This window comes from Oncorhynchus gorbuscha, linkage group LG18 (assembly GCF_021184085.1).
Source record: "Oncorhynchus gorbuscha isolate QuinsamMale2020 ecotype Even-year linkage group LG18, OgorEven_v1.0, whole genome shotgun sequence".
Taxonomy (NCBI): Eukaryota; Metazoa; Chordata; class Actinopteri; order Salmoniformes; family Salmonidae; genus Oncorhynchus; species Oncorhynchus gorbuscha.
The window spans coordinates 12855873-12871268 of record NC_060190.1 but is presented as its reverse complement, the minus strand read 5'-3'; the positions used below and the strand labels follow the sequence as shown (position 1 = coordinate 12871268).

Genomic DNA, 15396 nt, shown 5'->3' with positions numbered 1-15396 from the left:
TAAGTAGAAGGAGAATCCTCATTCAAGTCAATGGCCTGTGATGTTATTTCTATGGCCTCTGCCTGTCTTCCGTTGTGCTGCCTGCCAAATGTGGCACATGGAGAAGGCAAACAAACTGTCTGAGGCTTTGCTCAGGGCGATGGAATTACATTCACTGCTCATCTCGTCTGTATGTCACACACACACACACACACACACACACACTATACGCACGACAGCTGTATTCTGACCCTATTCACAAACGACCTGACATTCAAGTCAAACACAAGCACATCGAGAAACAGAAGAGAACTCAAATCCAGGCCGTTTTACAGTCCGTTGAACAGACACATCTGAAGTCTAAAGTGGCTCCATTCAATTCAGTTTGAGTTCCATTGGAATTACTATCACTCATAGCGGAGAGGATTGAGGTAATGTGTAAGAACGTTTTGCTCATATAACATTTGGTATGAGAAAAAGCTATTGGTACTGTTCTCTTTGATTCACTGATGCAGTCACTGTGCTGTATTTGCGTCATTGGTGAGAGAGAAAGAACTAAGGAGTGAGTGTGAAGAATTCCTAGTGTGGGATGTCTGGCATTTGCTTCTGCTGAATGTGAGAGACTGTTGTGTGGGTTGAGCCAAGGACTTGTGACCCTTGGAAGTGCTTAGTGGGTAGTAGGGGAAAGGCCATGATGTAGACGACCAGGATGTAATTGGTCAGATAGATACAATTTCACTTTATTTCAAGTGCATCTAAACGTTTCAGGACACTTGACAGTATAATGAAATACACAACACTAGCTAACTTCTTTAAAGTGTGGATATTCTCAGAAGTTATAGGCTCTTTCCTCAGCTACTGAATGTGATTAATGAAAATAAAAAATGAAACAAAATGGCCGTTGGTTAGATGAGCTATTCGGGCTCATTGAAATTCTTTACAAAGTAGCTCAAAGTATGAACAAAATGTTATTTTATAGCTTTTTGGCTTGTTTTTTTTGTGTCAGTTTTGAATGTTCGGTACCAGGCTGTACTGTGAGATTGTATACTGACTTAACTTATAATTCACTTGTGATAATAACCTTTGTGTGTCTCTATGCGATAAGGCTTGTGAGTATGTGCATTGTGCCTTTGTAAATGTGCTTTGTTTGACTGCATCTGTCAAGTCTCTTGTGTGTGTGTGTGTGCGTGCGCGTGTGTCATTGTCCTTGTGTCTGTGTTTATCTACAGAACTTCTAACCATATGCCTCTCCCTGTGTGTTCCAGTTCGACTCAGAGAGTTCAGGCTTCATCAGTACAGAGCGGTTCAGAGACCTGCTGGCGGCCCATGGCTCGGAGCTGGACCCTCACAAGCTGGAGGTTCTATTGGCCCTCGCCGACGGCAACGCAGACGGAAAGATCTGCTACCAGGACTTTGTCAACCTGGTGAGAGTCCCGAGTCACTTCATGTTACCATAGTAACTGATAATAGTGATTTGTATAAGCATAACATTGATTATACTGTACACCGATTGGTCATGTTGAGACATGAGAGGAAGTGGAGAGGAAGTGGTCTTATGATATCAACCCTCTATAAAGGCATCTACACCATGGATATTCCACGGTATTAGACAACACAGCTTGGTCTAAATTGGCAATTTCACGCGTCGTCTAGCACCTGTTGTGTTTCAGGTGAGAGGTTGAACTCTTGACCCTGGACGGTGTAGTCATCTGGAGAAATAATCAATTGTTTGGAAACGTGAAAAGTTGTGGCCGGTAGGGGGTGGGTTTGTGAAGGTTCCCCAACTCTCCCCTCTCAATTTCCAGTTCTCCTATTCTCTCTTTAGTCTTCTCCGCTTCCTTCAAAGCTGTCCATTATCTTGTACAGTGGGCTGAGAATGGGCCTGTGGGAAATTGTGAAAGAGGATCTTTGATTGGTCGGTCCAGGTCATGAGACAGGTCAAAGGTCAAGGCGAGGAACTGGAAGTGGGACAGAGGAATGAGGAACGAGGAACATGTTGTCAAGTGATGTGCGTGTGTGTATGTATGTGTGTGTGTTGGGGGGTGTGGCTGCTATTGTTACCCACAAAGACCCCTCACCCCCCCGTGGCTTTCACATTCACTGGAACCACAACAGAAGCCAAGCAGGATGAGGGAAGGATAGATGGAGAGAGGGAGGAGGAGGAGGAGAAGTGGGAGTGGAAGACAGAGACAGGCTTGCTGGGGTTTATTTGCAGTTCCATCTTTACTTTGCTCAGCTGCCTATTCCATAAAGCTGTCAGCGTGATTGGGAGTTATTGCCTCGCTCTCTCTTTTCTCTCTTTTCTCTCTTTCTACTTTTCCTTCTCTCTCTCCTATCTCTCTCGCTCTCTTTATCTCCCTGTCCCTTCTGTCCCTCTCCCTCCCTCTCCTCTCTCTCCCTCTCTTCCTCTCGTTCCTCTCCCTGACAGTATCTCCCAGTATAACAGTAGATTGTCCCTGGTCCCACAGTCCTTCTTGGAGAAATACCAATCTCTCTCTACCATACTCTCTTCTTCGCTGTCGGTGAATAGATAGAACGTCACTCCCTTTCTCTCTCTTTTGATTGAAAATAAGAGGAGAAGAATTGCCCCTGCATTGCTGGAAGAAAGAAGACTGTGTCTTTATGCGGTTGGTGACCTGGAGAGGAATGTGTGTGTGTGTGTGTGTGTGTGTGTGTGTGTGTGTGTGTGTGTGTGTGTGTGTGTGTGTGTGTGTGTGTGTGTGTGTGTGTGTGTGTGCGTGTGCGTGTGCGTGTGCGCGTGCGTGTGCGTGCGCGTGCGTGTGCGTGTGCGTGCGCGTGCGTGTGCGTGTGTGTGTGTGTGTGTGGTGCAGCATGTGTATGTTTGATACCGTTTGATCCAACTCTCTGTTGGCTTTGGGTTGGGAGTGGCCATGGTAACCTACAGTCATGAAGAATCCCACACTGTCTCTTGACTGCAATCAAGATCATAATTGGAGATCTGTCCAATTTGAACGGTCATTATAGATTGAAGAACGGTGTTATTGTAAACTACTTTTACGATCGGAGATATAAAAAAGAAAGAGAGAAATGTGTGAAAGAGAGCGAGAGAGAGAGAGAGAAAGGTGGGAATCAGAGGGAGAGGAATCAGGGAGGGATAGAGAGAGAGAGAGAGAGAGAGAGAGAGAGAGAGAGCGAGAGAGAGAGAGAGAGAGAGAGAAAGGTGGGAATCAGAGGGAGAGGAATCAGGGAGGGATAGAGAGAGAGAGAGCGAGAGAGAGAGAGAAAGGTGGGAATCAGAGGGAGAGGAATCAGGGAGGGATAGAGAGAGAGGGACTTGTACACGTTCCATGTTCTATAGGAGGACCATGAATATTGCTGATCTGGGTAGAAGGGCTGCGTTGTCAGGCAGCTGCCGCCAGTACTTGGGACGAGGAGAAGGGCTCAGCGGTTGCTAGGTGATGACGGAGGCATTCTGTTGCTGGGGCGAGGTGGGAGGGTATGGCAGCGTGGTTGCTGTCACAGTGGGGATGAAGGATGGGGGTGCCCACGACTTAGGGGAGCTATGACGACACAATGGGGTGTTGTAGGGAAGCCAGCGATAGTGTTAAGACCTGTATGGCTGGAATTTATCCTAATTAAAAATAGACAATTATTTTATAGCCATGTTTCTATGACGTTTCTGTCACTCACATAAGAGAACTAAATTACTTATTGCAATGAAAGTCTCACTGAATGGACTGACTGTCAATGAAGCCTGACCTGCAGATGGACACTGGGTATTTGATTATGTATTTTGACAGACATCTGCACATGTGCTCATAACAGTCTCACTCTCACCAACCCTCTCTCTCTCTCTCTCTCTCTATTCCTCTCTCTCACCCCCCCCCCCCTTCTCCCTGCTAGATGTCCAACAAGCGCAGCAACAGCTTCCGGCGGGCCATCCTCCAGGGAAGTCGTCAGTTGAAGGGGGCCGGGGCCCTGGGGGAGGAGGTGGGTCTGGGTCTGTCCCAGAGGCTGGTGAGGCACATCGCCTACGAGACCCTGCCCCGGGAGATCGACAGGAAGTGGTACTTTGACAGCTACACCTGCTGCCCACCACCCTGGCTCATCTTGGCTATCACCATTGCTGAGGTAACATTCCGCTCATGGAGGAGTAAATCCTAAGTTCTACTTCAGTCAAATTTCCCTTAGTCATGCATGAATGTCAATGGGAGACTAAGTGAATATTCGACAGAAGTGTTGAGTTAGGACGTGCCCATGAGAGATTTAGGGCTCAGGTTCTTCAAGCATCTTTGATTAGGGTTTGATGCTGTAAAGTATCGGTTTTGATAACAAAGAGAACCCTATCGTTCAACTTCTGTTTTCAAGATAGGGTGAATAGCGAGATGGCAACAGTATCATTTATCTTTTGCTCTTGGTTTCAACTCTCCATCGAGATAAGCCTTTGAAATCAGTCTAGACTATTGTGAAACGCTACATTCTTCATGGAGACAACCTAAATATCTCTGTGAAAACTAAAACGTATCTCTTAGGCTAGTACCCAGGCTAGATCTTATCTTCCTCAACAATAACTTCCCCTCCCGTCCTCTAGGTGGCAGTGTTCATGTACTATGGCCTGCAGTTGGACCGCTGGGTGCTGCAGGTGTCCAGTCCCCACTTCCTAAGGGGCCCACTGCCATACCACCCCCAGCTACGGATTCAGGCCTGGAGATACCTCAGCTACGCCTTCATGCATGCAGGGTGGGTAACTAGCCTGGCTCGGGGAGGGTAAGACCCTCATATAATCAGACTATGTCCAAATATACATACTTGCATACTACTTAGTATTTGGTGATGTATTGATCGTGCATGCTAATGCTAAGTATGAATATTGGGACAGTCTGATCAAATCAAATTAATGTATTAAGCCCTTCTTACATCAGCTGATATCTCAAAGTGCTGTACAGAAACCCAGCCTAAAACCCCAAACAGCAAGCAATGCAGGTGTAGAAGCACAGGGGCTAGGATAAACTCCCTAGAAAGGCCAGAACCTAGGAAGAAACCTAGATAGGATCCAGGCTATGAGGGGTGACCAGTCCTCTTCTGGCTGTGCCGGGTGGAGATTATAACAGAACATGGCCAATCAATCAATCAATCAAATTTTATTTATATAGCCCTTCGTACATCAGCTGATATCTCAAAGTGCTGTACAGAAACCCAGCCTAAAACCCCAAACAGCAAGCAATGCAGGTGTAGAAGCACGGTGGCTAGGAAAAACTCCCTAGAAAGGCCAAAACCTAGGAAGAAACCTAGAGAGGTTATGTGGACCAGGCTATGTGGGGTGGCCAGTCCTCTTCTGGCTGTGCCGGGTGGAGATTATAACAGAACATGGCCAAGATGTTCAAATGTTCAAAGATGACCAGCTGGGTCAAATAATAATAATCACAGTGGTTGTCAAGGTTGCAACAGGTCAGCACCTCAGGAGTAAATGTCAGTTGGCTTTTCATAGCCGATCATTCAGAGTATCTCTACCGTTCCTGTTGTCTCTAGAGAGTTGAAAACAGCAGTTCTGGGACAGGTAGCACGTCCGGTGAACAGGTCAGGGTTCCATAGCCACAGGCAGAACAGTTGAAACTGGAGCAGCAGCACAGCCAGGTGGACTGGGGACAGCAAGGAGTCATCAGGCAAGGTAGTCCTGAGGCATGGTCCTAGGGCTCAGGTCCTCCGAGAGAGAAAAAGAAAGAAAGAGAGAAGGAGAGAGAGAATTAGAGAGAGCATACTTAAATTCACACAGGACACCGGATAAGACAGGAGAAGTACTCGAGATATAACAAACTGACCCTAGCCCCCCGACACATAAACTACTGCAGCATAAATACTGGAGGCTGAGACAGGAGGGGTTGGGAGACACTGTGGCCCCATCTGACGATACCCCCGGACAGGGCCAAACAGGCGGGATATAACCCCACCTACTTTGCCAAAGCACAGCCCCCACACCACTAGAGGGATATCTTCAACCACCAACTTACCATCCTGACACAAGGCCGAGTATAGCCCACAAAGATCTCCGCCACGGCACAACCGTGGGGGGGGCACCAACCCAGACAGGAAGATCACGTCAGTGACTCAACCCACTCAAGTGACGCACTCCTCCTAGGGACGGCATGGAAGAGCACCAGTAAGCCAGTGACTCAGCCCCTATAATAGGGTTATAGGCAGAGAATCCCAGTGGAGAAAGGGGAACTGGCCAGGCAGAGACAGCAAGGGCGGTTCGTTGCTCCAGAGCCTTTCCATTCATCTTCACACTCCTGGGCCAGACTGCACTCAATCATAAGACCTACTGAAGATATGAGTCTTCAGTAAAGACTTAAAGGTTGAGACCTAGTCTGCGTCTCTCTCATGGGTCGGCAGACCATTCCATAAAAATGGAGCTCTATAGGAGAAAGCCCTGCCTCCAGCTGTTTCCTTAGATATTCTAGGGACAGTAAGGAGGCCTGCGTCTTGTGACCGTGGAGTACGTGTAGGTATGTACGGCAAGACCAAATTGGAAAGATAGGTAGGAGCAAGCCCATGTAATGCTTTGTAAGTTAGCAGTAAAACATTGAAATCAGCCCTTGCCTTAACAGGAAGCCAGTGTAGAGAGGCTAGCACTGGAGCAATATGATCATATGGTCAAGATTCTAGAAGCCGTGTTTAGCACGAATTAGAGTTTATTTAGTGCTTTATCTGGGTGGCCGGAAAGTAGAGCATTGCAGTAGTCTAACCTAGAAGTGACAAAAGCATGGATTACTTTTTCTGCATCATTTTTGGACAGAAAGTTTCTGATTTTTGCAATGTTACGTAGATGGGGAAAAGCTGTCCTTGAAACAGTCTTGATATGTTCGTCAAAAGAGAGATCAAGGTCCAGAGTAACGCCGAGGTCCTTCACAGTTTTATTTGAGACGACTGTACAACCATCAAGATTTGTCAGATTCAACAGAAGATCTCTTTGTTTCTTGGGACCTAGAATAAGCATCTCTGTTTTGTCCGAGTATAAAGTAGAAAATTTGCAGCTATCCACTTGATTAGCCCTCCCTAGAGGCAGACTGACTATCTGGCATTTTGGGCAAATGTAAGATGGGCTGGTCCATTTTTAGCCCCGTGGGTCTGTCTAACTTGGGTTTTTGCACAAAATGATCATTATCTGGATAATAAAAATTAGCCAGTGTGCTAAAAATGCTAGGGCCGATTTCTGGTCCCAGTCTTCCCCTGGCCCTCCCCGAATCCTAACCTCTAATGTTTGTCAATCAAGTCGTGTGATGCTGCCATCACCATGCTTCATCGTAGGGATGGTGCCAAGTTTCCTCCAGACGTGATGCTTGGCATTCAGGCCAAAGAGTTCAATCTTGGTTTCATCAGACCAGAGAACCTTGTTTCCCATAGTCTGAGAGTCCTTTAGGTGCCTTTTGGCAAACTCTAAGAGGGCTGTCATGTGCCATTTACTGAGGAATGGCTTCTCTAACACGTCTGGCCACTCTAACATAAAGGCCTGATTGGTGGAGTGCTGATTGGTGGAGTGCTGCTGAGTGCAGAGATGGTTGTCCTCCACAGAAGAACTGTAGAGCTCGGGTTCTTGGTCACCTCCCCATGTCCAAGGCCCTTCTCCCTTCGTTGTTCAGTTTGGCCGGGAGGCCAGCTCTAGGAAGAGTCTTGCTGCAGAAATGTTTTGATACCTTTCCCCAGATCTGTGCCTTGTAGAAACATCTCAAGGATGATCAATGGAAACAGGATGCACCTGAGCTCTATTTCGAGTCTCATAGCAAATGGTCTGAATACTTATGTAAGTAAGGTATTTCTGTTTTTTTATGTTTAATACATTTGCAAAAATGTCTGTTTTTGCTTTGTCATTATGGGGTATTGTGTGTAGATTAATGAGAGGAAAAAATGATTTAATCAATTTTATAATAAGGCTGTAATGTAACAAAATGTGGAAAAAGTCAAGGAGTCTGATTACTTTCCGAATGCACTGTATGCTGTACATACATTGTCATATCTACTCTATGGCTCTGTAGAGCAGTGCTTCTTAATCTATTCCTGGATGTGTGTGTGTCATGATATCACTTAAGTATCAGCTGTCTCCTTTCCAAATGATTATGTTACCATGATCATACCCTGATGAAGACAGCTTGTCTGTCGAAACGTTGGATATTAGTAGGTTGTTAAATTATTGCACCTGAGCTCCTAGTGTGCGGCTCTCCTTTAATTTGTAAGTGTACTTTACTTCCCTAGCCAGCACCTCGCCGAAATAGGTGTACGTTTCTTTCGCCTCTAGATTATGCTCCCACACACACCACATCGGCCTCCTCATGAGAGCACATGGTCGTGGCAAGCCATCCATTATTAAACACACACACACACAGCTCTGAGAGAGGCTGAGGCTGCTGGGAATTTCACCAAATATCTAACGTCCCAAAGCTCTGGCTCTCTATCAGCAGTGTGTGTAGGAGAGGTCATTCAGTGTTGTGACTGCCACACACACACACACACACACACACACACACACACACACACACACACACACACACACACACACACACACACACACACACACACACACACACACACACACACACACACACACACACACACACTGCTGTCCACACAGAATCCACACAGAAACCACACACTGTGTCCTTTATGCCCACAGGGCCCGTACTCAGCACTGACACATGTGGGTGCCACAGAAGTTCTCCCTCTCTCTGTCCCAGCTTGGTGGACATACTTTAACTATCCCATTTATACCATAGCGACGATAGCATGCCAAAACTAGGCCCCCAAAAGAACAGTGTGTTTCAGCCTCAGATATTATGAACATATTGGTTTAAAACCCCTACAGCGGATGTATCCATAGAAACAAATCCCCAAACAGAATCAAATCTATGAGTTGTTTTGTTGAAGCAGACAAGAGCCCTCATGCTGTAGTGAGAGAATCATTCTAGTTGACAATGAGACAAGGGTGATATTGATTGGCTTGTGGAGAAGCAAGGCCCTGTCCAAATACACAAGGACGTTCCACTGGAGATTAAAAGGACTATTCATTTACCAGCGCTAACCAGTCCCAGAGGGATGCTTCCGTACACTCTCTCTCACTCACGCACACACACACACACGTTCCTATGAGAAGACATCCCGTTGTCTCATAACAATGACAATGTATATGTATATATGAGGTCATACAAATACACATGCATGTACATATGTACACACACACACACACACACACACACACACACACACACACACACACACACACACACACACACACACACACACACACACACACACGTTCCTATGAGAAGACATCCCGTTGTCTCATAACAATGACAATGTATATGTATATATGAGGTCATACAAATACACATGCATGTACATATGTACACTATGAGAAGACACGTTGTCTCATAACAATGACGTCATACAAATACACGCATGTACGCACTATGAGAAGACACACGCACATGCACGCACACACACACACACACACACACACACACACACATTCCTATGAGAAGACATTCCGTTGTCTCATAACAATGGCACAGATACACGGATCACTGTCATTCTCTAGACAACCACAAAGGAAAACAAAGAACGCAATGCTGTTTTCACTGAGCTGCTGCACTGTACACTCAATTCCAGCTTAAAGGCGGGAAAACAAGCCAAATCCTGCTTTTATGTTGATGAAAACATAAGGAGTTAAGCAGCCAAAATGTGGTCAAACAGAGGGGTGGTTCAAGTCATAAGTGGCTGGGGAACGGCTTCGTCTTTAGTCAATGGTAACCTACTAAAGTTGTCCTAGACCCCCTAAAAACAATGACTAAAATAATACAAATGAAATTAGTTGTCCTAGACCTACCAGACAGAGCAGCTAGTCCTACCTGTAGGGTTCGTGGAGTGATGTCCTGTGGTGTTTCTGGGCTGATATGTGCATTCTGTTTGTGTTGTTGTCGATTGGAAGCAGTGTTGTTGACCCCAGTGAAGGGATTACATTGTGGAGGGGTGTAATATGTCAGACTTATCACAGTCAGACAGGTCACGACACGGCCGGCCAGATAGATAGAGAGGAGAGGAGGGACACCGCCAAAGCCTGTTAGGGATCCTGCATCATCGTTGCAGGATCTCAGCCAATGATGACGACGCATCAAATGTGTCAACTGCCAGCACATGGCAGCAGGAGCCAAGCAATGCTGGATCAATACTGAGACATCATCTACAAAAGTTTTACAGGAGGTTTATTGGGGTGTTCTTTAGAGCCAAAACCAGTGAATAGCACAGCTGCAACACAGTTGGCCTAGTCTCGGATGTAGTAGTAAAGCCTACGTGCTAACTCCTTTCCCTCCAGAAGCATATTATCCCCAGTCACCATTGGTCCTTAGTCAAGTGTTGTTGTTGATAATGGCGGTATGAGCTGATTCCTAGAGCTACTGTAAGTCCCCCCAGGGGAGACTATTACAGTATGTTCACTGGATAATCAATCTATGTTTAAATGTCTTACATGCTCTGTGGGCACGACTTTCTTTCAGCAACACATTGCCATCCCTCCATCCATCACTTTCTACGACCATCGAGTTGGGCTTATTTAATGACAATGAATTTAGTCTGGTGCTCATTGAGCGAGAGGTTACTGATATAGATTCAATTACTTTATGTCACTTACTCTCCTACAAACGGATTCTAAAAGCTATACAGGCATTCAATATAGGGACTTTAAAAAAATGTCCGGCTCGTATTCATAGAACATCTCAGAGTAGGAATGCTGATCTTGGATCAGTTTGACCTTTTAGATCATAATTCATGAGATTACATGAACAGAGGGACCTGATCCTAGATCAGGCCTCCTACTTCCAGGTTAGAAACAGATAATATGACCATAAACTGTATATGAGTGTGGATGCGTCCAGTCTTCTAACTGACGGCTGTGTGTTGTGACCCAGCAGGATAGAACACCTGGGTCTGAATATGGCCATGCAGCTGCTGGTGGGAGTCCCTCTAGAGATGGTCCATGGAGCGCTGAGGATAGGACTGGTCTACGTGTGTGGTGTACTGGCAGGTGAGTACTGGATTAGGGTACACACACACATGGCACAAGTGCATGCACACACATTCAACCCCCCGCTATCAGGCTTCACCCCACTGTGTTTGGATAACAGTCATTCAGAAAACACGTATGTCTGGGACAGATGGGCTTGTGTTCTGACAGGCTTTCTTGTTGAGCATCAATGTTCCCCCCGGTCCAGAACAACAGAGAGAGGGGGAAGTGAATCATCTTAAAACACGAGAGAGAGAGAGAGAGAGAGAGAGAGAGAGAGAGAGAGAGAGAGAGAGAGAGAGAGAGAGAGAGAGAGAGAGAGAGAGAGAGAGAGAGAGAGAGAGAGAGAGAGGAGAGAGAGAGAAAGAGTAAAACACGAGAGAGAGAGAAAACACGAGAGAGAGAGAGAGAGAGAGAGAGAGAGAGAGAGAGAGCCTACTGAGATGTTATGCATCAGAGAGAGGAAGAGGACCAAGCCTACTGGGATGTTATGCATCAGCGAGAGGAAGAGGAAGGACCAAGCCTACTGGGATGTTATGCATCAGAGAGAGGAAGAGGACCAAGCCTACTGGGATGTTATGCATCAGCGAGAGGAAGAGGAAGGACCAAGCCTACTGGGATGTTATGCATCAGCGAGAGGAAGAGGAAGGACCAAGCCTACTGGGATGTTATGCATCAGAGAGAGGAAGAGGACCAAGCCTACTGGGATGTTATGCATCAGCGAGAGGAAGAGGAAGGACCAAGCCTACTGGGATGTTATGCATCAGAGAGAGGAAGAGGACCTAGCCTACTGGGATGTTATGCATCAGAGAGAGGAAGAGGACCAAGCCTCCTGGGATGTTATGCATCAGAGAGAGGAAGAGGACCAAGCCTCCTGGGATGTTATGCATCAGAGAGAGGAAGAGGACCAAGCCTCCTGGGATGTTATGCATCAGAGAGAGGAACTGGACCAAGCCTCCTGGGATGTTATGCATCAGAGAGAGGAAGAGGACCAAGCCTCCTGGGATGTTATGCATCAGAGAGAGGAAGAGGACCAAGCCTCCTGGGATGTTATGCATCAGAGAGAGGAACTGGACCAAGCCTACTGGGATGTTATGCATCAGAGAGAGGAAGAGGACCAAGCCTCCTGGGATGTTATGCATCAGAGAGAGGAAGAGGACCAAGCCTCCTGGGATGTTATGCATCAGAGAGAGGAAGAGGACCAAGCCTACTGGGATGTTATGCATCAGAGAGAGGAAGAGGACCAAGCCTCCTGGGATGTTATGCATCAGAGAGAGGAAGAGGACCAAGCCTACTGGGATGTTATGCATCAGAGAGAGGAAGAGGACCAAGCCTACTGGGATGCTATGCATCAGAGAGAGGAAGAGGCTTTCAAGGCAAATGTCATCGCTAGCTCCCTCGTGACATTAGTTGCTAATGTCATTTGAGTGCCCAGGGCTCCCCTCTCCCCCCTGGCCCAGTGCGGCTTGGCTCAGCATGGCTCAGTGCTCACTAGATTACCATGTGACCATGGGGTATGTTCTACACTGCCTGCTTATCATGCAGTGTACATGAGGAGTGGAGCGATAATCCAGCTTTAGCTTGAATTACCTCTGGAGCCAAACAAACATTATCAGGGATTTCTGCCTGCTGCCCTCTGGAAACTAAATGCTCAGGAAACATTCAGAGTGGAAATATTTGGATGGAAATGGTTGATGTTTGGGGATATTTAGCAAGGATATAACACCCTGTGGGTGGGAAAAACTGTAGAAGGGCAGAGGATTGCCAGCAGAGAGTGTAATTTTGTACCTTTTATTTAACTAGGCAAGTCAATTACGAAACAATTCTTATTTACAATGACGGCCTAACCCGATCACGGCCGGTTGTGATACAGCCCGGGATTGAATCAGGGTCTGCAGTGACACCTCTAGCACTGAGATGCAGTGCCTTAGACCGCTGCGCCACTAGGGAGCCCTATTCCATGTGTGTGTGTAAAGTTTGTGTGTGTGTTTATTTTACGGCGTGTGTGTTGGTGGAGTTAAATATTGTATATATGTATGAGGTTTTATATCTGGTTGTGTATGAAGATGGGTGTGTACACAGAAGCCTTTTGCCCCAGCTGTGGTGGCCTGTAGCTAAAAACCCCTACACACACACACACACACACACACACGGTGGTGGTACTGAGAGAGCCACTGTCCCCACGGGAACCTGCTGGTTAATTAGATATCGACCCACTGCAAGTGTGTGTGTGTGTGTGTGTGTGTGTGTAGAGGGAGGTTGTCTTCTGTGTTGTTTTGTCTGGGATAATGTTGTTATGGTGGAGATAAGTGCTTAGCTGTACCAACCGGGTCAGAGGTCAATAGGGACCCAGGTGTCCAGCGAGATGTCAATACTCAATATGGGCTTTTAAGGCTGTAATACAAATCAAATCACATTTTATTTGTCAAATGCGCCGAATACATCAGGTGTAGGCAGACCTTACAGTGAAATGCTTACTTACAAGTCCCTAACCAACAATGCAGTTTTAAGAAAATACCCCCAAAAAAATCATAAATAAAAGGAACAAATAATTAAAGAGCAGCAGTAAAATAACACTAGTGAGGCTATATTCAGGGGGTACCTGGTCAGAGTCAATGTGCGGAGGCACCAGTTAGTCGAGGTAATTGAGGTAATATGTACATGTAGATAAAGTTATTAAAGCGACTATGCATAGATAATAAACAGAGAGCAGCAGCAGCGTAAAAGAGGGGGGGACATCCAAATAGTGACTTAGAGAGACTCATGATCGAACGCAGGCACAAACAACAAAAACACACATCATGTTTTACTATACTTGTTGGGACCTAAAATTGATTACCATTCAAAATCCTATTTTCCTTAACCCCTAACCCTAACTCCTAACCCTTACCCTAATTCCTCCCATACCCTATTTGCAACCCGAAACCTAACCCTTAAGCCTAAAATATGTTTTTGTCCTTGTGCAGGCCGGCGAAATGTCCCCTTGTTTTACTACCCTTGTGGGGACTTTGGGGTATTTCCTGTATCCACTCTACCTCTCTCTGATGATGAGTAGCACTGATGCTGTGTAGATAATGTGGCCAAACGTAGTATTCCCTCATTGGCAGCAAGATTCATCACTATGTCCTAGTTTGGAAGTTTAACCAACAAACAAGATAGATGACATGTCAGTTTCTCACCCAACAACTGACCCAGAGGGCCTCCAGAGAGACTACAAAGGGAAGGAAGTCCTTTAGTAGGTGTGGGGGTTGTTACAGTGGTAAAACAATTATATTAACAGAGATAATTGTGGTAATAATGGTCTTCCTATCTGTCTACACACACACACACCTTGAGCAGAGGAACCAGAGTGGTGTGTGTTGTCTAACAGGTGTGTGTGTGTCTCTCTCTCTCTCTCTCTCTCTCTGTGTGTGTGTGTGTGTGTATTTCTCTCTTTCTCGCTATCTCTGTGTGTGTTACTGTGTGCGTGTGTGTGTCTCAGGAAACATGTAATTATCAGCTTAGATCTCCATTCAGTGATTGATGCTTAAATACATTTTAATTACACACACACCTCCTCTGCTTTGATGTCTACTTCAGGAAGAGCACTAACTACTACAGCTAGTTCAGGTATTTCAGATAATACAGTACATTCATACTTTTCTAGTTAATTGATGATGTGATGTACTGTTAAACTTCTAAGTGATGATGTAGTGGTTGCTTGGTCTCAGTGTGTGTGTGTGTCTTCAGTGTCTCGATGCTCTCTCTTTTAGTCTGACAGACAGTACTTCCTCACTGTCCTCCTTAAAGGAATATTAATGTTACACTAAAAAGGTAGATCCGATTTGTGTTTCATCTCCCTCAAATGCCTGACGGAAAGAAACCGTTGTCAGTATGGGAATGGGGCCTCTTGTGTGTGTGTGTGTGTGTGTGTGTGTGTGTGTGTGTGTGTGTGTGTGTGTGTGTGTGTGTGTGTGTGTGTGTGTGTGTGTGTGTGTGTGTGTGTGTGTGTGTGTGTGTGTGTGTGTGTGTGTGTGTGTGTGTGTGCACATATGTACATGCATGTGTATTTGTATGACCTCACATATACAATTTAAGTAGTACTTTAAAGTATTTTTATTAAGTACTTTACATACTTAATAAAAATACTTTAAAGTACTACTTAAGTTGTTTTGTGGGCATATTTGTACTTTACTATTTATATTTTTATAATATACTTTTTACTTCATACATTTTATCTGACATCCAACAGTCACATTTTGAATGCTTAGCAGGACAGGAAAATGGTCCAGTTCTCACACTTATCAAGAGAACGTCCCTTGTCATCCCTACTGTCTCTGATCTGGTGGACTCACACATGCTTCATTTGTAAATGATGGCTGCGTGTTGGAATGTCTTCCTGGCTATCCATAAATGACAAAAACAAGAAA

At 45.7% G+C, this 15396-nt stretch overlaps 1 protein-coding gene across 1 annotated transcript in view; it reads left to right on the top strand.

Moving 5' to 3' along the window:
* Positions 1 to 15396, top strand: part of LOC124002459 (rhomboid-related protein 3-like) — a 52939-nt gene that overhangs the window by 32731 nt on the left and 4812 nt on the right. Inside the window, exons 3-6 of the mRNA XM_046309866.1 lie at positions 1245 to 1403; positions 3844 to 4071; positions 4532 to 4680; positions 10896 to 11008. Of these exons, the coding sequence (XP_046165822.1) occupies positions 1245 to 1403; positions 3844 to 4071; positions 4532 to 4680; positions 10896 to 11008 (649 nt within the window). The remainder of the gene's footprint in view (positions 1 to 1244; positions 1404 to 3843; positions 4072 to 4531; positions 4681 to 10895; positions 11009 to 15396) is intronic.